Genomic DNA, 23,068 nt, shown 5'->3' with positions numbered 1-23,068 from the left:
AACTTTTAAAATAGGGACACTTACCTGTCCTGGGTGCCCGCAATGTCCTCACCCGAAGCTGACCCTCGGTTTTGGGTGGAGGCACTGCCATCTTCGGTAAGGGAATCAGGCAGAGGCGGCTCTAGGCTTTGTGAGGCCTTAGGCAAAATTTAACATGGGGCCTCCACTCACACCCATGATGGGGAAAATAATTCAAGGACAAGGGCCTCTTCCCCACAACCCTAGCTGGTGGTTGTGGGGGTCTGCGGGTGGGGTGGCTTATCGGAATCGGGAAGCCCCCCTTTAACAAGGTGGCCCCCAGATCCTGCTCTTTAATAACTAAGGGGCGTGGGTCACCCGGTGATGTCACCTGGCGAACCCGCCCCCTTGTGACGTCATTGACTGAGGGCATGCTGGGCCATTGACGCCACAATGGGTGGTGTCCCCGATATTCACTGGTTGTTAGGGACGTTGGCAGTCCCCGCTCCTGAGTCAGGGCTCTTAATGCTGCCTGAGCACAGCAGCGTTAAGGTCCCCTGTCCCTCAAAACTGGGGTAATGTATTGGGCAAGTTAGGCGGCCGCGATGCCCCTGTGAGTGTGAGGCCTTAGGCGACCGCCTAATTTGCCTAATTAAAGAGCCTTGCGGCTTCACAGCCTAGTTCCCTACAGCCCTGCTGTCTTCTGTGACCTGTGTGTCTCCCAGAAGAGATCGTGGGGCGGAGGAAGGGCTGGACATAGCGTAGATCGCTGTAGATTCTGCGGTGATCTTTCGCCGGAAGTGGGAGAAAATGGATTAAGCCTCAACCTTGTGTGACCACTTTGTCTATATTATACCAAAGTAATAAGCAATTCAATCAGAGCCGGTTCACGCAGGGGCGACATGTGAGGCGACTTAGCCGCCTGATAAGTCGCGCTCCGCTCTGTACTATGGAACCGATCTAATATTAGAGACTCAAGTCGCTCCGACTTAGAAAATGGCTCTTGTACGACTTTGGGATGACTTCAGGGCGACTTGCATTGACTTCAATACAGAAGTCATTTTGCAAGTCTCCTCTGAAGTCGTGGGCATCTCGCCTGGCCGAGTCGCTCTGCAAGTCGTGCCGCCCCAGTATGAACCGGCTCTAAGTCTCATGTTGTAAACACGTGTGAACAATAAATATAATAAAGTATTTTTAAATATGACTAACTATGTAACTATGACTGTTTATGTTCTTAACCCCTTGGTGCTTTAAAGCGTTTGCTATGCTAGGAGGCGTGGCAGGGCTTATGGCCACATGAGCGCTGTGATTGGCTGTCACTGTGGTCACATGATCAGGAAAAAAATACTTTTTGTGAGCCACCGGTCACTTGCGTCAGGCACAGCCCTGTCGGCGCTATTGCACGAAAATATGCGGCCGCTCTGCGCCAAGAGGTTAAAGCGGAGCTCCAGTCATTTTGGTGTTTATCAAAAGTCACCAGCCACAAAAAGTGTAGCTGTTGGCCCGGATTCACGTAGAATGGCGTATCTTTGTGCGGGCGTAACGTATCCTATTTACGTTACGCCTCCGCAACTCTTACAGGCAAGTGCCGTATTCTCAAACGAAAGTTGTGGTGGCGTAGCGTAAATAGGCCGGCGTAAGCCCGCCTAATTCAAATGTGGTAGATGTGGGCGTGTGTTTTGTAAATTTTATGTGACCCCACGTAAATTACGCTTTTTACGAACGGCGCATGCGCCGTCCGTGAAAGTATCCCAGTGCGCATGCTCCAAATTAACCCGCAAGAAGCCAATGCTTTCGACGTGAACGTAAATGACGCCCAGCCCTATTCGCGAACGACTTACGCAAACAACGTAAACTTTTCAAAATTCGACGCGGGAACGACGTCCGTACTTAACATTAGTACGCCGCATGTACGCCTCATATAGCAGGGGTAACTTTATGCCGGGAAAAGCCTAACGTAAACGGCGTATTTGTACTGCGTCGGCCGGGCGTACGTTCGTGAATTTGCGTATCTAGCTGATTTACATATTTCTAGGCGTAAATCAGCGTACACGCCCCTAGCGGCCAGCGTAAATATGCAGTTAAGATACGACGGCGTAAGAGACTTACGCCGGTCGGATCTAATACAAATCTATGCGTAACTGATTCTAAGAATCAGGCGCATAGATACGACGGCTCGGACTCAGAGTTACGACGGCGTATCTGGAGATACGCCGGCGTAACTCGTTTGAGAATCCGGGCCGTTGACTTTCAATAAACACTCACCTGTCATCTGAACTGTCACTTCTCTTCCTCTCCCACAAGCTGTCACAGCCGGGTGCGCACTGCACATGCACAAGTCGTGCTGCGCCTGCTGAATGGTCTGGCATTCTTCTGGGACCTGTGACATGTCCCAAAAGACTGCAGGGGGGTGGGGTGGGGTTGGGGGAGAACTTCCGATTGGATCGCCGAGGCCACATGACAAGGCCTAGCGGGAAATATGTGGCCTAGGCGATCCAATCGGAAGTTCTCCCCAAACTTTCCTGACATCTACACATTGGCCCAGATTCACAAACGAGATACGACGGCGTATCTCCAGATACGCCGTCGTATCTCTGAGTCTGGCCGGTCGTATCTATGTGACTGATTCTTAGAATCAGTTACGTATAGATTTCTATTAGATCCAACCGGCGTAAGTCTCTTACGCCGTCGGATCGTAACTACAAATTTACGCTGGCCGCTAGGGGCGTGTACGCTGATTTACGCGTCGAAATATGTAAATCAGCTAGATACGCGAATTCACGAACGTACGCCCGGCCGACGCAGTACAGATACGCCGTTTACGTTAGGCTTTTCCCGCCGTAAAGTTACCCCTGCTATATGAGGCGTATATGCGGCGTACCAATGTTAAGTATGCCCGTCGTTCCCGCGTCAAATTTTGAATATTTTACGTCGTTTGCATATGTCGTCTGTGAATGGGACTGGACGTCATTTACGTTCACGTAGAAACCAATACGTCCTTGCGGCGTATTAGGAGCAATGCACACTGGAATATTCCACGGACGGCGCATGCGCCGTTCGTGAAAAACGTCAATCACGTCGGGTCACAGAACATTTACATAAAACACGCCCCCCTGTTCCAAATTTGAATTAGGCGGGCTTGCGCCGGCCGATTTACACTACGCCGCCGCAACTTACGGAGCAAGTGCTTTGAGAATACTGCACTTGCCCGTCTAAGTTGCGGAGGAGTAACGTAAATCGGATACGTTACGCCCGCACAAAGATACGCGGCTGTACGAGAGAGAATCTGGCCCACTGTATGTATTTCAATGCATATGGAAAATCTCAGCAAACTTGAACACATACAATGTGATGACGCTAGCGATAAATAAATATTTGTTGTCTCCTTTGTTTCAGCTCCGCCCCTTCCAACCGGCAGCTCCGTGATAGAATTAAAAGCATCTTCTTATAATCAGATTTCTTACACTTTCCGATTGTTCAATGAAACAAATGGGCCTGTCGGCCCGTATGCCGTGATTGTAACAACTGATAATGGTATGGTCAACATTTTTATTTTTGGAGTAGGGAGAATATATTTAAACAAAATGAAACCTGATCTAATAAAATTGCATATACTGTACAGCCGCCAGCAGCAAGCATTGTGTTCTGACAGCAGGGAAGGCTCCCCGCCAGGCCAGCACAACACAATAAAGCTAGGAGGGATTCCCCCCATCAACACTGAACGCGCTGATGGGGAAATCGTGCAATTTTCTTTCCTGCAATTAGATCACATAGTTTATGGCTTGCCTAAATCTCCAAACTTGATGGACAGAAATACAAAGACTTTGGCAGCTCATTTTTATGTGTACGAAGGTTCTTAAAAAAGTTTGAGTGATTACCAAAATTGTGATTACCAATTAACCGCTTAAGGACCCCCGCACGACCATATACGTCGGGAGAGCGGCACGGCTGGGCATAAGCACATACAGGTACGTTGCCTTTAAGAGCCCAGCCGTGGGTCTCGTGCGCGCCGCCAGCGGCGTGCTCGCGACCCGGTCATGAGCTCCGTGACCGCGCCCGCGGAACCCACGGACCTGATCTCCGCGTGTTTTTCCGCGATCGGTTAACAGAGCTGAAGAACGGGGAGAGGTGAGTGTAAACAAACCTTTCCCCGTTCTTCTTAGTGAGAGTGTCACTGATCGTCTGTTCCCTGTCATAGGGAACGACGATTGGTGATGTCACACGCCAAGCCACGCCCCCTAAAAGTAAGAATCACTCACTAGGAAACACTTATCCCCTTCAGCGCCCCCTAGTGGTTAACCCCTTTACTGCCAGTGTCATTTTCACAGTAATCAGCGCATTTTTATAGCACTGATCGCTGTAAAAATGACAATGGGCCATATTCTCTCTAAATATCCGCCTGCTGCACTTAGGGCACTTACACTCCGCTGTCCCAACTTACTGGAGCAGGTGTTGTATTCCCCAAACACTTGCTCCATAAGTTGGGACGGCGGAGTGTAAGTGTCCCGGCGTAGCCTGGCGGATCTCCAAGGGGGCGGCTTCTATTCAAATGAAGCGCGCCCCCGATGCGAAAGAACTGGGCTTCCGCCGGGCTGCAAAAAGCCCAGTGCGCATGCTCCAGTTCTCGGCGGAAAACATCAATGACGCCGACGTGTGCGTCATTGACGTAAAGTCGTATTCAAGAACGACTTACGTAAACGGCGTACCCAACGAAAAAACACGACGGGGACCCGACGCCATCCGTAACATGGCCTACGCGAGACTTGCGGAAACTTACCCCTCATATAGCAGGAGTAAGTTTCCGCTTACGCAAACGACGTTAGCGACGGTTACGCGACGCGAACTCGTTCGGGAATCGGCGTAGAAGGATCATTTGCATACGCAAATGACTCCTTCACGTAAATGCCATCTAGCGGCGGCCGGCGTCATTGCATTTAAGATCCGCCAGTGTAAGTGACTTACAGATGGCGGATCTTAAGTGTATCTATGCAAAAATTATTCTAAGAATCAGGAGCATAGATACACTGGCCAAAAAAGGGAGTTACGATGGAGTATCCTGAGATACTCCATCGTAACTTCACTGAGAATATGGCCCAGAGGTCCCTAAATAGTGTCAAAAGTGTCCGATGTGTCCGCCATAATGTCGCAGTCACGATAAAAATCGCTGATCGGCGCCATTACTAGTAAAATAAAATACCATAAAACTGTCCCCTATTTTGCAGACGCTATAACTTTTGCGCTTATTGCAATTTTTTTTTAACAAAAATATGTAGAGGAATACGTATCGGCCTAAACTGAGGAAAAAAATCGTTTTTTTTTATATATTTTATGGGGATATTTATTATAGCAAAAAGTAAAAAATATAGAATTTTTTTCTGTTTTTGTTTATAGCGCAAAAAATAAAAACCGCAGAGCTGATCAAATACCACCAAAAGAAAGCTCTATTTGTGGGAAAAAAAGGACACCAATTTTGTTTGGGAGCCACGTCGCACGACCGCGCAATTGTCAGTTAAAGAGACGCAGTGAAGTGGCCCGGTCCTTTAGCTACAAAATGGTCCGGGGCTGATGTTGTTAAATAAATGAAGAGTATTTTAGAGCTCTTTCACACTGACAGTAATGCTAAATGCCCTCTGAAAAGCCTACAGCTAACAGTAGCTATTTAAAAAAAAAAAAAATCCTCTTCTTTAAAGCGGTAGTTCACCCCCCCCCGACACATTTTACCATCGAGACAGGCATAGTAGCGCGAGCTACAGTATGCCTGTCCCGATTTTTTTAACCCCGTACTCACCTTGTAGTCGTCCATCGTAGATTTCGGCTCCCGCGGGTAATGGGCGTGCCTATGGAGAGGGAGGATGATTGACGGCCGGCCCTGGCACGTCACTCTCCCCGAAGACAGCCGGAGTAGGTCTCGGCTCTTCACGGCGCCTGCGCACAGGCTATGCGCACGCGTCGTGAAGACCAAGCCTATTTCGGCTATTTCCGGAGAAGCGTGACGCGCCAGAGCCGGCCGTCAATCATCCTCCGTCTCCATAGGCACGCCCATTCCCCGGTATCTTCGATGGACGACTACAAGGTGAGTACGGGGGTAAAAAATTCGGGACAGGCATACTGTAGCTCGCGCTACAATGCCTGATTTTAAGGTAAAAGAAAAAAAAATTTTTTTTTCCCGTCGATAGGGTGAACCCCCGCTTTAATAAAGAGAAATTGTAAAGGGATTTCTTTGATCACTTAGGCCCAGATTCACAGAGAGCAAGGCGCACATTACGCCGCCGTAGAGCAAACACCGTACGCCACGCCAACGTAGCGCGGAGAGGCAAGCATTGCATTCAGCAAGCCAGTGCTCCCAACGCTGCGCCAGGGTGACGTGAGTTTCGAAGGCGCACGCCGGCGTAGGTGGAAGTGGGCGTGACCCCATGCAAATGAGGCGTGACCCCATGCAAATGACGGGCCGAGCGCCAGACAGGTAGGTATCACGAACTGCGCATGCGCCGTGACGTGGACGCATGCACAGCACCCCCCTACGCCTGCTCACAACCACGCCGGCACAACTGCCTAAGCTACGCCGGATCAGTGCGTACGCCGTGAACATAACGTACGCCCAGCCAAACACACGTCCAACGCACAATACGCCGGCTTGTGTTCCCTGGTGCAGACCTGTGCATGTCTGTTGCCGGGTTGCACCTCATTTATGGGGAATAACTTTACGCCGGACGTACAACTTACGCGCATCTCGCGTAGCATGCGCCGGGCACACACACATTCGTGAATCGCCATATTTCCCTCATTTGCATGTTTGAATGGCTAATCAATGGGAGCGGCACCATGCGCCCAGCCCATATGTGCGCCCACCCTACGCCGGCGTGTGCAAGATACGTCGACGGGGTGTAGCCTGTTTTTAGGCGCATGTCTGTTCGTGGGTCTGCCGCACAGATACGACGGCGCACATTGGCACTTACGTCGGCGCAACGTGTTATACGTCGGCGTAAGTGCTTTGTGAATCTGGGCCTAAGTTCTTTCTGGCGCTTCTGTGGTATATGGAGTGCATGCTTCTGACCCCCTCACCCTCTAACCAGAAGACCTTGACCCAGTGATAGGCAAATCTAAGGCTGCATTCACACCTGAGTGTTTTGTCGCCTGAAGCGCGACGCTCAAAGACGCAAGAGGGGAAAAATAACATTATTCTCTATGGAGATGGTTCACATCTCCAACGCAAAACGCTGAACGCCGAAAGAACGCCGAACGCCTGAATTTGAAACAAGTCCCGGACCCTTTTTTGACGTGCGAATCGGGCGGCTTGGGCGTTTTACATTGATGCCAATGACCTGTACAAAACCGCGGGGAAAAACGCTGCGTTTTGTCGCGGCAAATCGCGGGGAAAAACACCGCAATTTGTCGCGACAAATCGCGGTAAGAAAACGCCGCAAATCGCCCCATTTCCAATGATGTCATGACTCAAAATCAATGTTATTTAAAAAAAAAAATATATATATATATATATATATATATATATATATATATATATATATATATATAAAAAAACAATTTTTATTTAAATTCTATTTTTTTTTTTTATTTGCTGTATTTTCTGGAGTATAAGACTACCTTTTACACTTAAAAAAACTGTCCAAAAAGCAGGGGTCAGCTGCTCGGATGCCTGCTGGATGTGCGGTAATACTGTATGTAGCTTCGGCTACATACAGTATATTCCTCTTAGCCAATCCCGGTGAGTGATGTATTCAAATTAATACACATACAGTAGCCTGCTCGGATTGGCTTTGAGAGTCAGAGAAGCGTGGGCTGATGATGTTACAGCCTCTGCCAATCCAAGCAGGCTTTGTATTTATTAATAGAATACAACGCTCACCGTGATTGGCTCCAGCAAGAAGGAAGAAGAATATGGCTCCAGAAGGAAGAAATATGAAACGTCGGAAGCCTCGGAAGGGGGGTCGTCTTATACGATGAGTACAGGCAAAAAATCTTAAAAAACAACTGTAAAATTAGGGGGTCGTCTTATACGCCCGGTCGCCTTATACGCCGGCAAATACGGTAAGTCTTTTTTTTTTTTTTCTTTATCAAATTTATTTTAATAAAATGCTTTTGGTGTAAAGATCAATCTAAAGATCGTTTTCTATTCAAGATACATGGCCGACCTAACTCAGGTCGGGGTATTGATGTTGGATGAGAAGACCTGGTTCTCCATCAGGGTTCAACTCATCCCAAAGGTGTTCATTGGGTGGGAGAGGGTTACCTGGAGGACTTCTGGAATTCCCTCCTTTTCTATTATGTATAGATCACAGGTATCCTCCTTTATAGTTTATATGACTGTGCTTTTTTAACTTCTTTCAGCTGTAGATAAGTTTCCATCAAAAGACGTTTTAACCAAGACCTACAGCGATTTTACCAGCAAAAGATCCTCATCTTATGTATCCTTGATCACAAACGTAACCTCAAAAGCGAGGTGGGCGAGGGATACGGCGGCGAATAATGGACAACAAACGGTGCTGATTGGAGATGGTAGTGCAAAGAACTCTTATTATAACAGCCCCCTGCAAGCGGTAACAACCTACTGGTAATGATTGATATTATGTCATTTTTGATTTCAGAGATTTTGTGTTTTAGTCCATCCAAGTAGCTGCTTATCAGTAACTTTCATCTTCTATTGTAGTAACAACACAAGCAAACACAGCTATCATCATAGGTCATATCATCATATCATCATATCATAGGTCATATCATATCATCATCTATGGCATTAGGGTGTGCACACCAAAGCTCAAACACACATGCGTGTGTAATATACCATATATGGCAGTGGGCAAGTCAGCAGGGCTTTGTCAGCAGGGCAGAGATCGGTGTCAGTAGTTTATCTTTATTTGTATTATTATTATTATTATTATTATTATTATTTTACAATTTTATTATTATTATTTTTTTTTATATTTTTTTATTTTATTTTTTAGGAGCCCTGTTTGGGGGCTTTGGTGAAATATCAGTGGTCTAAACAGACCCCTGATGTCTAACTTTTGAGACAGAGAAAGGGACTGAGGACAGAGATTCCCCAGTCCCTTTCTCTGCAGCCAGGCAGCACGGGGAATCTGCATAGTACAGGGTGATTAGGGTGTGCCCAGGCACACCTTACACCCTATGTGCGCACGCCTATGGCTATCATAACACATCTTTTTACAGTAAAATTATGTATTTCTTTCAGCTGGAACTTGGTGCAACTCAGATTCACCACCTCTGGCTCAGGCCCTCTGCTCCCTGCTCACCACTATCACTTGTAAACATGGATGTCCCGCTTTTGTGTTTACAATTGACACATTGTCTCCCACCAGGCCTTTCTTTTAGCTGGAACTTGGTGGAACTCAGATCCACCACCTCTGGCTCTGGCCCTCTGCCCCCTACTCATGACTATCACTTGTAAACACAGATGTCCGACTTTTGTGTTTACAAGTGAAACCTTGTCTCTCACCAGGGCTTTTAGCTGGAACTTGGTGGAACTCAGATCCACCACCTCTGGCTCAGACAGGTTCCTGGTCATGTGATCGCTATGTCAGCTGTGATCACATGCAGACTGGAGGTCTCATCGACAAAATAAGTCTTCAACCTGTAGCGGCAGCTGCAGGTGCCATTGCAGCCAGAAGGTGACAGTATTCATTTGTTTAATATTGCAATTGGGAGATACAATTACAATATTAAAAGAAGAATAACAATAAAAATAAGTGTGTTATGTTCACAAATGGATTAAATAAAGTTGAATTGTACAATCACATGTGTGGTTTGTTTTTCAATGAATGTTTCTTGTGCACATCTCTTCACAGCGTTACAGTTGCAGGTTTTACGCGGATCGAGTATAAGCCTGATGGGACAATTAACACAGACACTAGCCTTGTGACATTTTTTCCTTATTCATACCAAGTTTCAACACCTCAGAACCCAGGTATGTATATGATAAATAGTGCTAAAGAAAAATCTCTATATAGCAATTCCATGCCTTGTGCAAAGATATCTGTTTATCAAAGAAGAAATCCAAGGGGCGCGTGCCCCCCCCCCCCCCCCCCCGGTCTCTTACTCACATAATGGCAGTATCCAAGCACTCCAAAAGCTTATTTAACCCTTTTCCTGCCAGGTCCGTACCTTTACAATCACTTTAAGGATGCCAGTTGTCACTTTTGGTTTTACATTATTCTTGTGGCCCAATATAGATAATTTTATATCTGTCCTTCTCAGGGGTTATTGCCGGTGCTGTCATTGGAACCATTCTGGGCATTCTTGTCATTGCTGCGTTAGTAGGATACTTCGTCTGGTACAGAAGAAGGTAAAATCAATTGTTCATTATGATACAAGTATTAATGAAATGGAATCTCAAGCATTAAAGGGACCTCATTTACCTCTGTGGCCCCTATGCATACATAGCTCCAGTGCTTCATAGACAGTGAGCAGGAGGACAAAGAGAGGGTCATTTCTGGAGCCTATGCTCTATAACTTCCTCGCTCTCTGTTTCCTGTATAGCCAATTAAATTCAGACCTCCAAACCAAGCTTGAATCTGATTTGTAGCTGTGAGAACATTTTAGAACTGGGATTTTTTTAAACATCTGAATTTCTTGGTGTAAAAATCAGCAAAGAGTGTGTTTCAGGATCATCGGTGGATGTGTTTTCAGGAAGCAAGTGTGTTCCATCTAGGGTGACCACATTTCCAAACTGCCATTTAGGGACCCCTCCAGCATGCACTGGTCGGTGATGTCACAAGGAGGCGGTGCCACAATGTGATGTCGCCAGGTGGCCTTGCCCCTTACCTATTTAAGAAATGTCACTCAACTTACAATGCTGTTGGCAGCTGGCAGTGCTCAAAAGCAGAGTGTTGTTTTTTTTTTTTTTTTTGGGTCAGTGGGAGAATGCGGGCATACTACAGGAGACGGTGAGAGACTGCTAGCATACTACAGGAGACGGTGAGAGACTGCTGGCATACTACAGGAGACGGTGAGAGACTGCTAGCATACTACAGGAGACGGTGAGAGACTGCGGGCATACTACAGGAGATGGTGAGAGACTGCAGACATACTACAGGAGACGGTGAGAGACTGCAGGCATACTACAGGAGATGGTCAGGCTGCGGGCTAACTACAGGAGATGGTCAGAGACTGCAGGCATACTACAGGAGATGGTCAGAGACTGCTGACATACTACAAGAGATGGTCAGAGACTGCGGGCATACTACAGGAGACGTCAGAGACTGCGGGCATACTACAAGAGATGGTCAGAGCCTGTGGACATACTACAGGAGACGGTCAGATACTGCGGGCATACTACAGGAGCCGGTCAGAGACTGCTGGCATACTACAAGAGATGGTCAGAGCCTGCGGACATACTACAAGAGATGGTCAGAGACTGAGGACATACCACAGGAGATGGTCAGAGACTGAAAAAATACCACAGGAGATGGTCAGAGACTGCAGACATACTACAGAAGATGGTCAGAGACTGCGGGCATACTACAGGAAACGGTCAGAGACTGCAGACATACCACAGGAAGATGGTCAGAGACTGCAGACATACCACAGGAAGATGGTCAGAGACTGCAGACATACCACAGGAGATGGTCAGAGACTGCAGACATACCACAGGAGATGGTCAGAGACTGCAGACATGGTACAGGAGCTGGTCAGAGACTGCAGACATACCACAGGAGATGGTCAGAGACTGCAGACATACCACAGGAGATGGTCAGAGACTGAAGACATACCACAGGAGATGGTCAGAGACTGCAGACATACCACAGGAGATGGTCAGAGACTGAAGACATACTACAGGAGACGGTCAGACTTTGAGTAATTCATCTGGTATATGTGAATACATGTCATAGCATCAATAACGTTTATCATGTAAAAGTCAGGCTTGAGTTCCATTGCAGTGACTTTGCCTAGAATTCAGCATTGTAACAAGATGAGGCTGATTTGTGTCTGACCCCGGATGATGCCTAAATAAAGATGACACCATCCTCCTGGAGAGACAAGCAGAAGGCATTGGAGTTGATTTACTAAAGCAGGAGCACTCAGAATCTGGTGCAGTTGTGCATGGTAACCAATCAGCTTCTAACTTCAGCTTGTTTTTTTTTTTATGTCACAATGTAGAGTATAAGATTTCCTATCATCTGTGCCCAGTCTTGCCACACAGAGTTAATCCAGCTCTGAGCAATCCTCTTTTATTGTTCAGTGAAAATTAACAGAATTCCAGATAAAAACTTGCCAAATTATAAAGTCCGTTTCTCTGTTCTTGCTTTGTGTTACAGGTTATTTACATATCTAGCTTGGACATGTTTATCATATGTTATGTTATGTTTATCATAATATGAAGTGATCCAAAGTTCATTGTATATTACCAGGATATGTGATTAACTCTGTGTGGCAAGACTGGGCACAGATGATAGGGAATCTTATACTCTACATTATGACATAAAAAAAAAAAAAAATTGGGGGGGTTTACATCCACTTTTAGCTTTGACAATAAAATCTGAAAGCTGATTGGTTTCTATGCAGAGCGGCACCTGATTTTGCACTCTCCAGTTTTAGTACCTCAACCCCATAGTCAGGAGGATGGCTGAGATCTGTGTGAGGTGTAATCATACTGGAAGTCTTACGCTTGCTGTACATATTACAAAATAAAGAAAATATTAGTTTTTGTCCATTTCAGACTAAGGGATGTATTAAAAAAACAATGCAGCATAGCAATTGACCACTAGAGGGAAGACTAACATAGGAAATTGCAAGTTGGCATTAAATACAAAGAGATGTCCTACTTTACCGGTAAATGTCTGCATAGCCCATTGAGCTAAATGAAATTTGCTCAAAAATAATAAAAAAAACTAAAAATATTTTTGGGGTTTTTAGAAGGTGTTTTAATTTTTTTTTTTTGCATAGTTTTGTGTATTTTATTCTGCTATCATATGTGTATTCCTTTGTTTATACCTGATTAGTATTTGTGTGCTATCACCTTCATTTTTAAATTTACCCGTTTTTTTTTTTTTCCTGTGCAAAAACATAAAATAATGGGTCTAACAAAACTTCCCCATTTACTTCAATTAAAGTGGTTGTAAGCCTCTGACATGAAATATGAACAAAGCATACCCCACTATAGTGTGTACCTGTCTCAATCTAGAGCAGCAAGTTTTAGGGCCAGATTCACATACATTTCCACTACGCAGCGGCGGCGTAACGTAATCCATTTACGTTACACCGCCGCAGGTTTGCAGCGTAAGTGCCTGATTCACAAAGCACTTACCTGTAAACTTGCGGCGGTGTAACGTAAATGCGCTCGGCGCAAGCCCGCCCCATTCAAATGGGACAGGCACCATTTAAATTAGGCGCGTTCCCGCGCCGAGCGTACTGCGCATGCTCCGTCGTGTAAATTACCCGACGTGCATTGCGCTAAATGATTGGTTTTCGGCGTTAACGTAAATGGCGTCCAGCGCCATTCATGGACGACTTACGCAAACGGCGTGATGTTTTAAATTTCGACGCGGGAACGACGGCCATACTTAACATGGCTTAGAACACCTAGGGCTCAGCCCTAATTTTACGACGCGTATCTCGACGGAAACAGCGTAAAGTTAGAGCGACGGGTAACGCGGACGTTCGTGGATCGCCGTAACTAGTAATTTGCATATTCTACGCCGACCGCAATGGCCTCGCCACCTAGCGGCCGGCATAGAATGGCATCCTAAGACCCGACAGTGTAAGTCAATTACACCTGTCGGATCTTAGGGCTATCTATGCGTAACTCATTCTATGAATCAGCCGCATAGTTAGGACGGGCGGATCACAGAGATACGACGGCGTATCAGGAGATACGCCATCGTATCTCTTTTGTGAATCTGGCCCATAGTTACATAGTTACAGAGTTAGTCAGGTTGAAAAAAGACACAAGTCCATCCAGTTCAACCATAAAAAAAAAAATCGTACAATTCCTAATACCCAATTCTATACCCACAGTTGATCCAGAAAGTGTCATTTCTGTCTGCTGCCTCGTTCCTCTGCTATCACCATGAGTCACTTCTGACAAGTCTTCCTGACACCAATGGTGACAGGGGAGGAATCTCCAGAACACAGTCTGTGATTGACGGCCTCAGCTCTGTTCCTGTGAGCTGTGTGAAGAGGGTGTGTGTCTGTTCTCTCCAATAAGCTCTCAGAGCTCTCCTCACTGATGTGACTTCAGCCCCTTGCTTTTTCAGAGATGAGAGAGCCTGTGTAACTTCTGCACTTTGAATGGATGTAGGAGAAAGACGGCTTTAGATAAACAGGTACAACTTATGTAGGAGGATTTGTTTCAGCTTTGTGTATCACCTGAGGCCAGTCACTTCACTGTGGTTTTTCAACCACTTTCATTTCACTAAAACTGTGACCTTTTCGACAAAATGCACCAATTTTCCATTGAAGAGTTCGCTCATCACCAGTACCTGGTTCATCTTTGTTGTCTGCAGCAGACATTGTAAACTGACCCTGCTAAACTTTGTAAAACTTTCTCCATCATTGGAATTTAGGCATTTGCTGTATCTGGACTCATGAACCTGCATTTTTCTTCACTGGAGAGTTTTGGTATAAATACATTGTATCTGTTTGTTCTATTACAGGAATGAAGGCAAACCGAAAGCCAATGGCATGTCCTTCTCAAACGTTCAGTAAGTTTGCTTCTTGTGCTTACAAGGGAGATGCAGGATTTGACAGCGGCTGTAGCTTGAATAGCGGGTGGGGGTATGGTCTGTTTGTGGAAGGAGGGGTGGTATTTGAGGATTGGGGGGCTGTTAGTGAAGGGAGGGGGGTGGTAGTTGGTGGGTATAAGGGCAGTAATTGTGGGGGTTGGGGGTTTGTCAGTGGGGGTTGAGGGTCGGTAGTTGAGTGGTGAAGGTCTGTGAGGGGGGGGGGAGTTGGGGGAGGAGGTTTGTCAGTGGAGGGAGGTGGTGATAGTGGGTGGAGTGGGTGGAAGGGAAGTAATTGTGGGGGTTGGGGGTTTGTCAGTAGGGGTTGAGGGTTGGTAGTTGAGTGGTAAAGGTCTGTGAGGGGGGGGGAGATTGGGGGAGGAGGTTTGTCAGTGGAGGGAGGTGGTGGTAGTGGGTGGGGTGGGTGGAAGGGCAGTAATTGTGGGGGTTGGGGGTTTGTCAGTGGGGGTTGAGGGTCGGTAGTTGAGTGGTGAAGGTCTGTGAGGGGGGGGAGAGGTTGGAGGAGGAGGTTTGTCAGTGGAGGGAGGTGGTGGTAGTGGGTGGAGTGGGTGGAAGGGCAGTAATTGTGGGGGTTGGGGGTTTGTCAGTGGGGGTTGAGGGGCGGTAGTTGAGTGGTGAAGGTCTGTGAGGGGGGGGGGAGAGGTTGGGGAAGGAGGTTTGTCAGTGGAGGGAGGTGGTGGTAGTGGGTGGAGTGGGTGGAAGGGCAGTAATTGTGGGGGTTGGGGGTTTGTCAGTGGGGGTTGAGGGTCGGTAGTTGGGTGGTGAAGGTCTGTAAGAGTGGGGGTGGGGGGAAGGGCAGTAGGTGGGGGGTGGTTCTGTCGGTGAGGGTCTTTTGGGGGGGGGGGGTGGTAGATGGTGGGGTTTGCGTTGCAGTGAAGGGGGCTAGCCCCGTGGGTGTATAAGTGTCACTGGTTCCCAAAAAGAGTCATAAGTGTCAGTTAGTTATCAGATTGTCCACCATAGTATCACAATCCCGCTATAAGTCGCTGATCGCCGCCATTACTAATATTAAAATAAAGATTCTATAGTATTTATACCATAGCTTGTAGACACTATAACTTTCATGCTAACCAATCAGTATACGCATATTGGGATTTTTGGTTGATAAAAATGATAGACCCTTCGTTTCTTTGTAAGTGGGCAAACTTACAAAACTCTGCAGGGGATCAAATAATTATTTTCTCCACTATATCTACATAGATATATATATATAAAATATACGTACATAGATATAGATAGATAGATATATATATAGCAGAATTTGTTTATTTATGCTCAAACTCTTTACTAAATGTTCCTCCTTTCTTCCTGAAGGAGCGTTGTTAGGAAATCTCTAGCTATGAACACATCGAACTTCCCCAAACACTTTGAGAAGCAGAGCGCTGACTGTAACCTGGGATTCAGTGCGGAGTACGAGGTACGTTGTGGTTATTCCTCAAGGACTTTTCATTAACAGGGATTTTTTAGCATCTCTGACCCACTTCATTAACACAGTGGGGGTTATTTACCAAAGGAAAATCCACTTTGCACTACAAGTGCAAACTGAAAAAACTCAGGGCCAGATCCACAGTGAGAGTACGCCGGCGTACTTTCAAATTTCCTGCGTCATATCTTTAGTTTGAATCCTCAAACCAAGATACGACGGCATCTGGGTTTGATCCGACAGGCGTACGGCTTTGTACGCCTTCGGATCGTAGATGCAATACTTTGGCGTCCGCTGGGTGGAGTTTGCGTCGTTTTCCACGTTGGGTATGCAAATTAGCTTTTTCCGACGATCCACAAACGTACGCGCGGCCGTCGCATTCTCTTAAGTCGTCTCTAGTCGGCTTTTTCCGGCGTATAGTTAAAGCTGCTTTCTTGCGGCGTATAGTTAGATTTGCCATGTTAAGTATGGCCGTCGTTCCCGCGTCGAAATTTTAATTTTTTCTTTTTTTTGCGTAAGTCGTCCGTGAATCGGGATGGACGTAAGTCACGTCTAAGTTTAAAAAATGACGTCCTTGCGACGTCATTTCGCGCAATGCACGGCGGAAAATTTCGAAACGGAGCATGCGCAGTTCATTCGGCGCTGGGGCGCGCTTCATTTAAATGAATCACGCCCCCCTAATCGCCGATTTGAATTCCGCGGCCAGAGATACACTACGCCGCAGCAACTTACGGCGCAAATTCGTTGTGGATTTGAAACAAAGCCAAGTAAGTTACGGCGGCGTAGCGTATCTTAGATACGCTGCGCCGGTGCCGAGCTATGTGGATCTGGCCCTCAGATGGGGCCCACACGCGGTCGGAAAATCAGATGAAAAAATTCCGCCTGACTTTTTTCATCGGAAATTCCGATCGTGTGTACGAGGCATTAGAGGGGAGGTTTGCTTCACAAATTAACATTTTTGCCTTTTGTTATCATATTTAGAAATTATGTACTGTCGGCAAAAGACTACCAAAAACAATAGGCGATCAACCAGAAAACAGAGAAAAGAACCGATACACAAACGTGCTGCCGTGTAAGTACTATACAGACTTATTGATTTATTTTGTATTGTTAGTCATTGGAGAAGCAGTGATTGTAACTACAACAATGCTTTTACTGGGGCTTTTGCTTAGCAGATTGGTGACTTGGCACTAGCAGTTGACACTGCATCCAGGGATGGACTGGCCATTGGGACTACAGGGAGTTTCCCGGAGGGCCGATGGCTCAGTGGGCCGGCTTCAGTGACAGCGGCCTGGGAGTTTCTCACTTCTGCCTAATCTTGTCCCAAACTGATTCTTTGCCCCGGGTGAAATCATGTGTAGCTTCCCCACTGGTACTGCCTATAAGAGTACCAGTACCAGCCGTTCTACTCTAATAAAGAGTGGCTAGTGGCTAGTGAAGGGGGAGAGGGTGCGGGTGACCGGGGGGAGTTGTCCGGCCGCTATGGGAGAGACCTGTCATAGTGGGCCAGTCTGGATGAAGTCCAGGGCCACATTTTTGTCCCAGTCCAGCCCTTACTGCATCCTTTGGTATATGTAAAGGAGAATGCACAGAGACTGTACAATCAGTTGGGAACACGTATGGCCAGCTTAACTCCTTTGTGGCAAAGGCTAAAACAAATCTTAACGCCTAAGCACAATTTTGCACCTTTGAGATGTGTTTTTTCAGGACAAATTGGGCTTTCATTAATGGTAAAGGATATCTCCTGATTTTTATTTTTAAGGAAAACTGTCTGGTAAATAAAATATATATTTTCTTTAACCACTTGAGCCCCGGGCCATATTGCTGCTTAATGACCAGGCCACTTTTTGCGATTCGGCACTGCGTCGCTTTAACTGACAATTGCGCGATCGTGTGACGTGGCTCCCAAACAAAATTGACGTCCTTTTGAGGTTTGAGTTTCTAAATTTTTAATTCCAACCGCGTGTATGCCCCATCGGAGTAATTCCATCAGAAATTCCGATGAATTCCATCGGAGTTTACATCTTTTCCTCCAATGGAATTCCGATGTGAATTTGGCCAGACAAAGGTTCGATCGTGTGTACGGGGCATACGAAATAACTCATGCAGATAGCAGAGGAAGGAGGCAGCAGACAGAAATGACAGTTAGTGCTCTGGATTGAGAGAAGTAAACACAATTGGGCAGATTCAGAAAGTCTTAGGCCGGCGTATCAGTAGATACGCCGGCCTAAGTCTGAATCTGCGCCAATGCAAATTTAAGCGTATTCTGGTAACCAGATACGCTTAAATTTGGCTAAGATACGAGCGGCGTAAGTGTCTTACACCGTCGTATATTAAAGTTGAATTTTTAGGCTGGGCGCTAGGTGGCGCTTCCATTGCGTTCGGCGTAGAATATGTAAATCACTAGATACGCCTATTCACGAACGTACGCCCGGCCGACGCAGTACAGATACGCCGTTTACGTAAGGCATTTTCAGGCGTAAAGTTATTCCATCAGATAGCTGGACTAGTAATGTTAAGTATGCCCGTCGTTCCCGCGTCGAAATTTGAAAATTTTACGTTGTTTGCGTAAGTCGTCCGTGAATAGGGCTGGACGTAATTTACGTCCACGTCGAAACCAATACGTCCGTGCGGCGTACTTTGCCGCAATGCACTCTGGTATGTACATGCTCATGCGCCGTTCTTAAAAAACGCCAAACACGTCAGGTCACAGTTCATTTACATACAACACGCCCCCCACATCCTCATTTGAATTCGGCGCACTTACGCCGGCCCCATTTACGCTACGCCACCGTAACTTAGCAGGCAAGTACTTTGTGAATACAGTACTTGCCTTGCTAACTTACGGCGGCGTAGTGTAAATACGATACGCTACGCCGCCGCAAGGATGCGCCCGCATACCTGAATCCAGCTAAATATTTCAGGTCTAAGGTTTACAATTACTTTAATATTAAGCCAGGCTAAGTTCTATTATGTTTTTGATTTGTAGACATTATCTTGTATTTTCTTTTTTACAACATGTTAGATGATATTTCCCGAGTTACACTTTCCACGAATGAAAATTCCTCAGATGATTACATCAACGCAAACTTCATCCCGGTAAGTAGATAAGTAAATAACAGGAGGTTGGACAGAGTTGGAGAATGACTGGTTCTGGGCTGGTCACTAGAAGTCTGTTTTCTTTTCCAGGGCTTCATCATGAAGAAAGAGTTCATCGCAGCGCAAGGTCCGCTCCCTAGAACCCTGAACGATTTCTGGCGCATGGTTTGGGAGAAAGATGTCCGAGCCATTGCTATGCTGACGAGATGTGTGGAACTTGGAAAGGTACAAAAACATAAAAAAAAAAAAAAAATAAAGGGAAAAGTGAGGTAAAGACCAAAAAACTTGAGTGAGACTGATTATACGATCGTGCAGCAGGAGTCCCTAAAGAAAAAATCAAGATGGAATTAGATGTAGACCTACCCCTACAGGGGCCGCTGGTAATTTGAACCTATTTCCCCAACTCATAGCATACATAGCCAGACACACAGCATTTTTGGCATTCTTCCTCTTGCTAAAAGACCAGTCTAGGGGTTTCTTTAAGGGTTTTTATTAGAACAGTAACATGGATAAGGATGGGTAGCTTGGGATACCCCTGAACTGTAGAGCAACTTGAGGGCTGCTCAGCGTCTCACTGCTCTGCACTGCATTTGCTTGGGGGTTAGGCCACCCCACAGTCACTTCCACTCACTCAGTCCAGAATGGTAGGGCTTCCCCCCCACCAACTTCCTTCTGACTTCAATCAGTCTCTGGACACAGCTCTCTGGTAGCCCTCCCAGCAAAGCCTTACTGGGATCTCAATGTCTTTAAAGGCTCCTCTGGCTTCCTCTCTGCCCCAGGGGTAACCTCCTGAAGAACTGGACTAAGGAACTTTGCCCCCTGGCTTCCAGGCCTCAGAATATTTATGGGCCTTCCCTGTACCTTCTGACCTCACCTCCCCAGGGATTGGCCAGAGTTCCATAAATATTCAGGCTGCCTTTCCTGCTCTCCTCCCACTATACTTCTACTGTAGAAGTGTCTAGAAGACAGGGGGATGTAGCAGAACAGCAACCTGTGAGACACTAAACAGCCCTAAGTAATCAACCCACGCTCCACTGTTACAGAGGAGCTAACTACATTTATCTAGCAGCCTACTCTGAACTAGGAGGGTGCTACATTGATGTTGGATTACTCTTGCTGTCCCCATCAGGGAGATTAAGGACAGGAAGTGAAGGAAACAGCAATACAACCTTTGCCCAGTCCTTTAGGATGCAATGTTTTTCATGGATATGCAGTAATGTCTGGCAGCTTACCTTGCTCTCCATGTTAGAGGCCCGGCCCCCTCACCTGGCTGCCTTTATCATCTCTCCTCCCTGTATGGCTCCACCCCAGGCCATTCCAGGAACTCTATATTAACCAGTGCACTGCAGGTCTGCATTGCTGATCAACGTTGTTTGTTAGCATTGTGTGTTTGGGTTCCTGCTTGCCGTGTGCTTTGTTTATTGCCTGTGTACCGATCTTGGCTTGTCCCCAACTACTCTTGTTTGCCTGTGACCCTGACCCTTGGCCTGTCCCTTGTTTTTCCTTGTCTGCTTGTTGCCCCGACCTTGGCTTACCCTTCACTATCTGTTGAGTCCTGAGTGGACCCTGGGGGTCCCAACCTGGATCCAGTTGCAGCTAAGGCCATCCTCACCACTAGAGGCTCTGGTGAATACCAGCTGGATCTTAGATTCCGCGTCCTGGGGAATCTTGGGCTCAAGCTTCCTGTAGGATCCCTGTTTGAGCTCCAGTGGACCTGTCCTACATATCCACTCTGTGGTCCATCCATAGAAGTCTGCCAAAGGGTTCACTACCTTGTGGTGCACTCCTGACTCCAACGGGGTGCATCGGTCATCTGGCCACAGGTGACCTGACAATGTTCTTTTATTATCTGTAGAGATTAACGGGAGAGATGTTCCCTTTCTTTCGCAGCCAGAGTTCTATTTTAAAGTTTAGCTGACAAAAAATGTTTTGTTTTTTCTTTTACCTTTAGATGGAGAGGGAAATGATGAGAACCCCTGTCCTGTGTTTATTTTGGGGAGGTTTCCCTTCACTTCCCTTTCCAGCCAGACCACCGATAGGGGAGGACTACTAGCACTTCCAGGCCCGGCCAGGTTTGGCTGGGAGCCAGTATGAGACTGATTGACTACGTTTAGTCTGATTTGACCTCTTACAAAAGGACAGCAAGTAAGAGAAATCTCTTGAGTGGGACCAGCAAAAACTGACAGAAGCTTTAACACTTTCCTGGTCCAGTCCAAAACTTTACAAAGCTGTTTTTGAATGAATGTGGATACCCTTTAATCGTTCTTTATTGTTTGTTATCATAAAGATGGTAACTGTATGTTTGTGCTTTCCAGGTAAAATGTGAAGAATATTGGCCATCGTGGAGCGCCAGGAAGTTTGGAAACTTGTCAGTGGCTGCTACCAATGAAACTGTCCTTCCAGACTGGACCATCAGGGACTTCATAGTAACAAATGTGAGTTAAGTGGGTTAAAATTAGAGCTGATTTTAATGCAAATGATTCTGGTCTCAGTGGGTGAGAAGTAGAAGGTGTCAGTGGAGCTTATTCAGATAGTTCACAAAAACATGGGTTTGTTGAACTTCTCAGTAAAAAAAAATAGAAAAATAAGACATTTAACAAAATTACTTTATTGGTCATCGATATACCTGGAATAGACTTCGCATCCCCGCCTAAAGGATATGTAAACGCTAAAATTGATATCTTATTTTCTCCCTTATAGTCAGTTAAAAGGGATCTTCACCCCCCCCCACCCCACTCCCTTAAATGCTGGGTTGTCCTTTATTCACATGGTTACCTGCCCAGCAAATCCAGGATTACCCTACTGTGATCTGCTGCTGTCACGGTCGCTACCGTGCCAAACAGACAGCAGCAGAGTCGTGGTTCAAGCCGGATCAATAACAGGCGGGCAGCAAGCCGTTGGAAGGAGGAGGCAGGAGCGGAGTCAGACAAGCCGGAGGTCAGGGCAGGTAGAGATCAGAAGGGTCAAATGGCAAGCCGGGTCACAGGAACGGAGGATAATCAGGTAGCAAGTGTCAGGTAGGGTAAACGGGAACGCTGTTGACTGAGCAGCAAGAGGCTATGGGATGAGCCCCATTAAATAGCCTGAACTGGCGCCAAAATGGCGTCATCACGTGCCCGCGCCCCGTTGCCGCGATTGCCGTCGAGGAAAAAGAATTTCTCCATTGCCGTCGAGGAAAAAGAAGACATGCTTTCTTTTTGGCTCGACGAGATCCTCGACAGTTTCCTCGTCGAAAAGTGTACACACGACCGGTTTCCTCGGCAAAAAAAAAAAAAACAGCAAGTTTCTTGCTGTTTTTTGCCGAGAAACTCGGTCGTGTGTACGAGGCCTAAGACATACCCTGGCTCTGCTTACTGGCTGCTGTGTGTACCTGCACCTGCAGTCTCCAGGGCCGCTAAAAATGGCCCTGACCCCATCAATTCAACAAGGGGGCCCAGGCAGGTGATAAGCAGAAGGAGTGGCAACGGGGGACGGTATTTACTGGAACTGATCACTTCTAGCTCCCCCTGTAGCAGCTGAAAGCTAGCGTCTCCTCCTTTGCTTCCCACCAACTTTTAGCTGCTGCAGGGGCGACAAGGGATCAGTTCCAATAATTGCTGCCCCCCTGCCACCCCTCCTCTCCAGTTGTGTTGTGTTTGTGTCCGCTAATAATGGGGTAGATTCAGGTACCGCTGCGCACTTCTTACGTTTTTACCCTGCGCCTACGCAAATTATCTGCAAATTATCTGCGCTACGCTTCATTCATGAAGCAGTAGCTACGTAATTTGCGCGGGCGCTCCTTAAAACTGCCCGGCGTAAGGGCGCGTAATTTAAATGATCCCGTTGGGGGCGTGGATCATTTAAATTAGGCGCATTCCCGCGCCGAACGTAGTGC

General features: G+C 46.7%; 1 protein-coding gene across 2 annotated transcripts in view; it reads left to right on the top strand.

Annotated features, from left to right (window-relative positions):
- LOC120917048 (receptor-type tyrosine-protein phosphatase beta-like) overlaps positions 1 to 23,068 on the top strand; it is a 132,999-nt gene that overhangs the window by 101,753 nt on the left and 8,178 nt on the right. For both annotated transcript variants that reach the window (XM_040328048.1, XM_040328049.1), the window contains 10 exons: positions 3,355 to 3,492; positions 8,305 to 8,527; positions 9,780 to 9,898; positions 10,189 to 10,276; positions 14,586 to 14,633; positions 15,987 to 16,089; positions 17,077 to 17,167; positions 19,121 to 19,194; positions 19,285 to 19,419; positions 21,510 to 21,629. In XM_040328048.1, the coding sequence (XP_040183982.1) occupies positions 3,355 to 3,492; positions 8,305 to 8,527; positions 9,780 to 9,898; positions 10,189 to 10,276; positions 14,586 to 14,633; positions 15,987 to 16,089; positions 17,077 to 17,167; positions 19,121 to 19,194; positions 19,285 to 19,419; positions 21,510 to 21,629 (1,139 nt within the window). The remainder of the gene's footprint in view (positions 1 to 3,354; positions 3,493 to 8,304; positions 8,528 to 9,779; positions 9,899 to 10,188; positions 10,277 to 14,585; positions 14,634 to 15,986; positions 16,090 to 17,076; positions 17,168 to 19,120; positions 19,195 to 19,284; positions 19,420 to 21,509; positions 21,630 to 23,068) is intronic.

The sequence above is a fragment of the Rana temporaria genome, chromosome 11 (assembly GCF_905171775.1).
Source record: "Rana temporaria chromosome 11, aRanTem1.1, whole genome shotgun sequence".
Taxonomy (NCBI): domain Eukaryota; kingdom Metazoa; phylum Chordata; class Amphibia; order Anura; family Ranidae; genus Rana; species Rana temporaria.
Note: the sequence above shows the minus strand (reverse complement) of the source record. Positions and strands in the feature narration are given on the sequence as shown.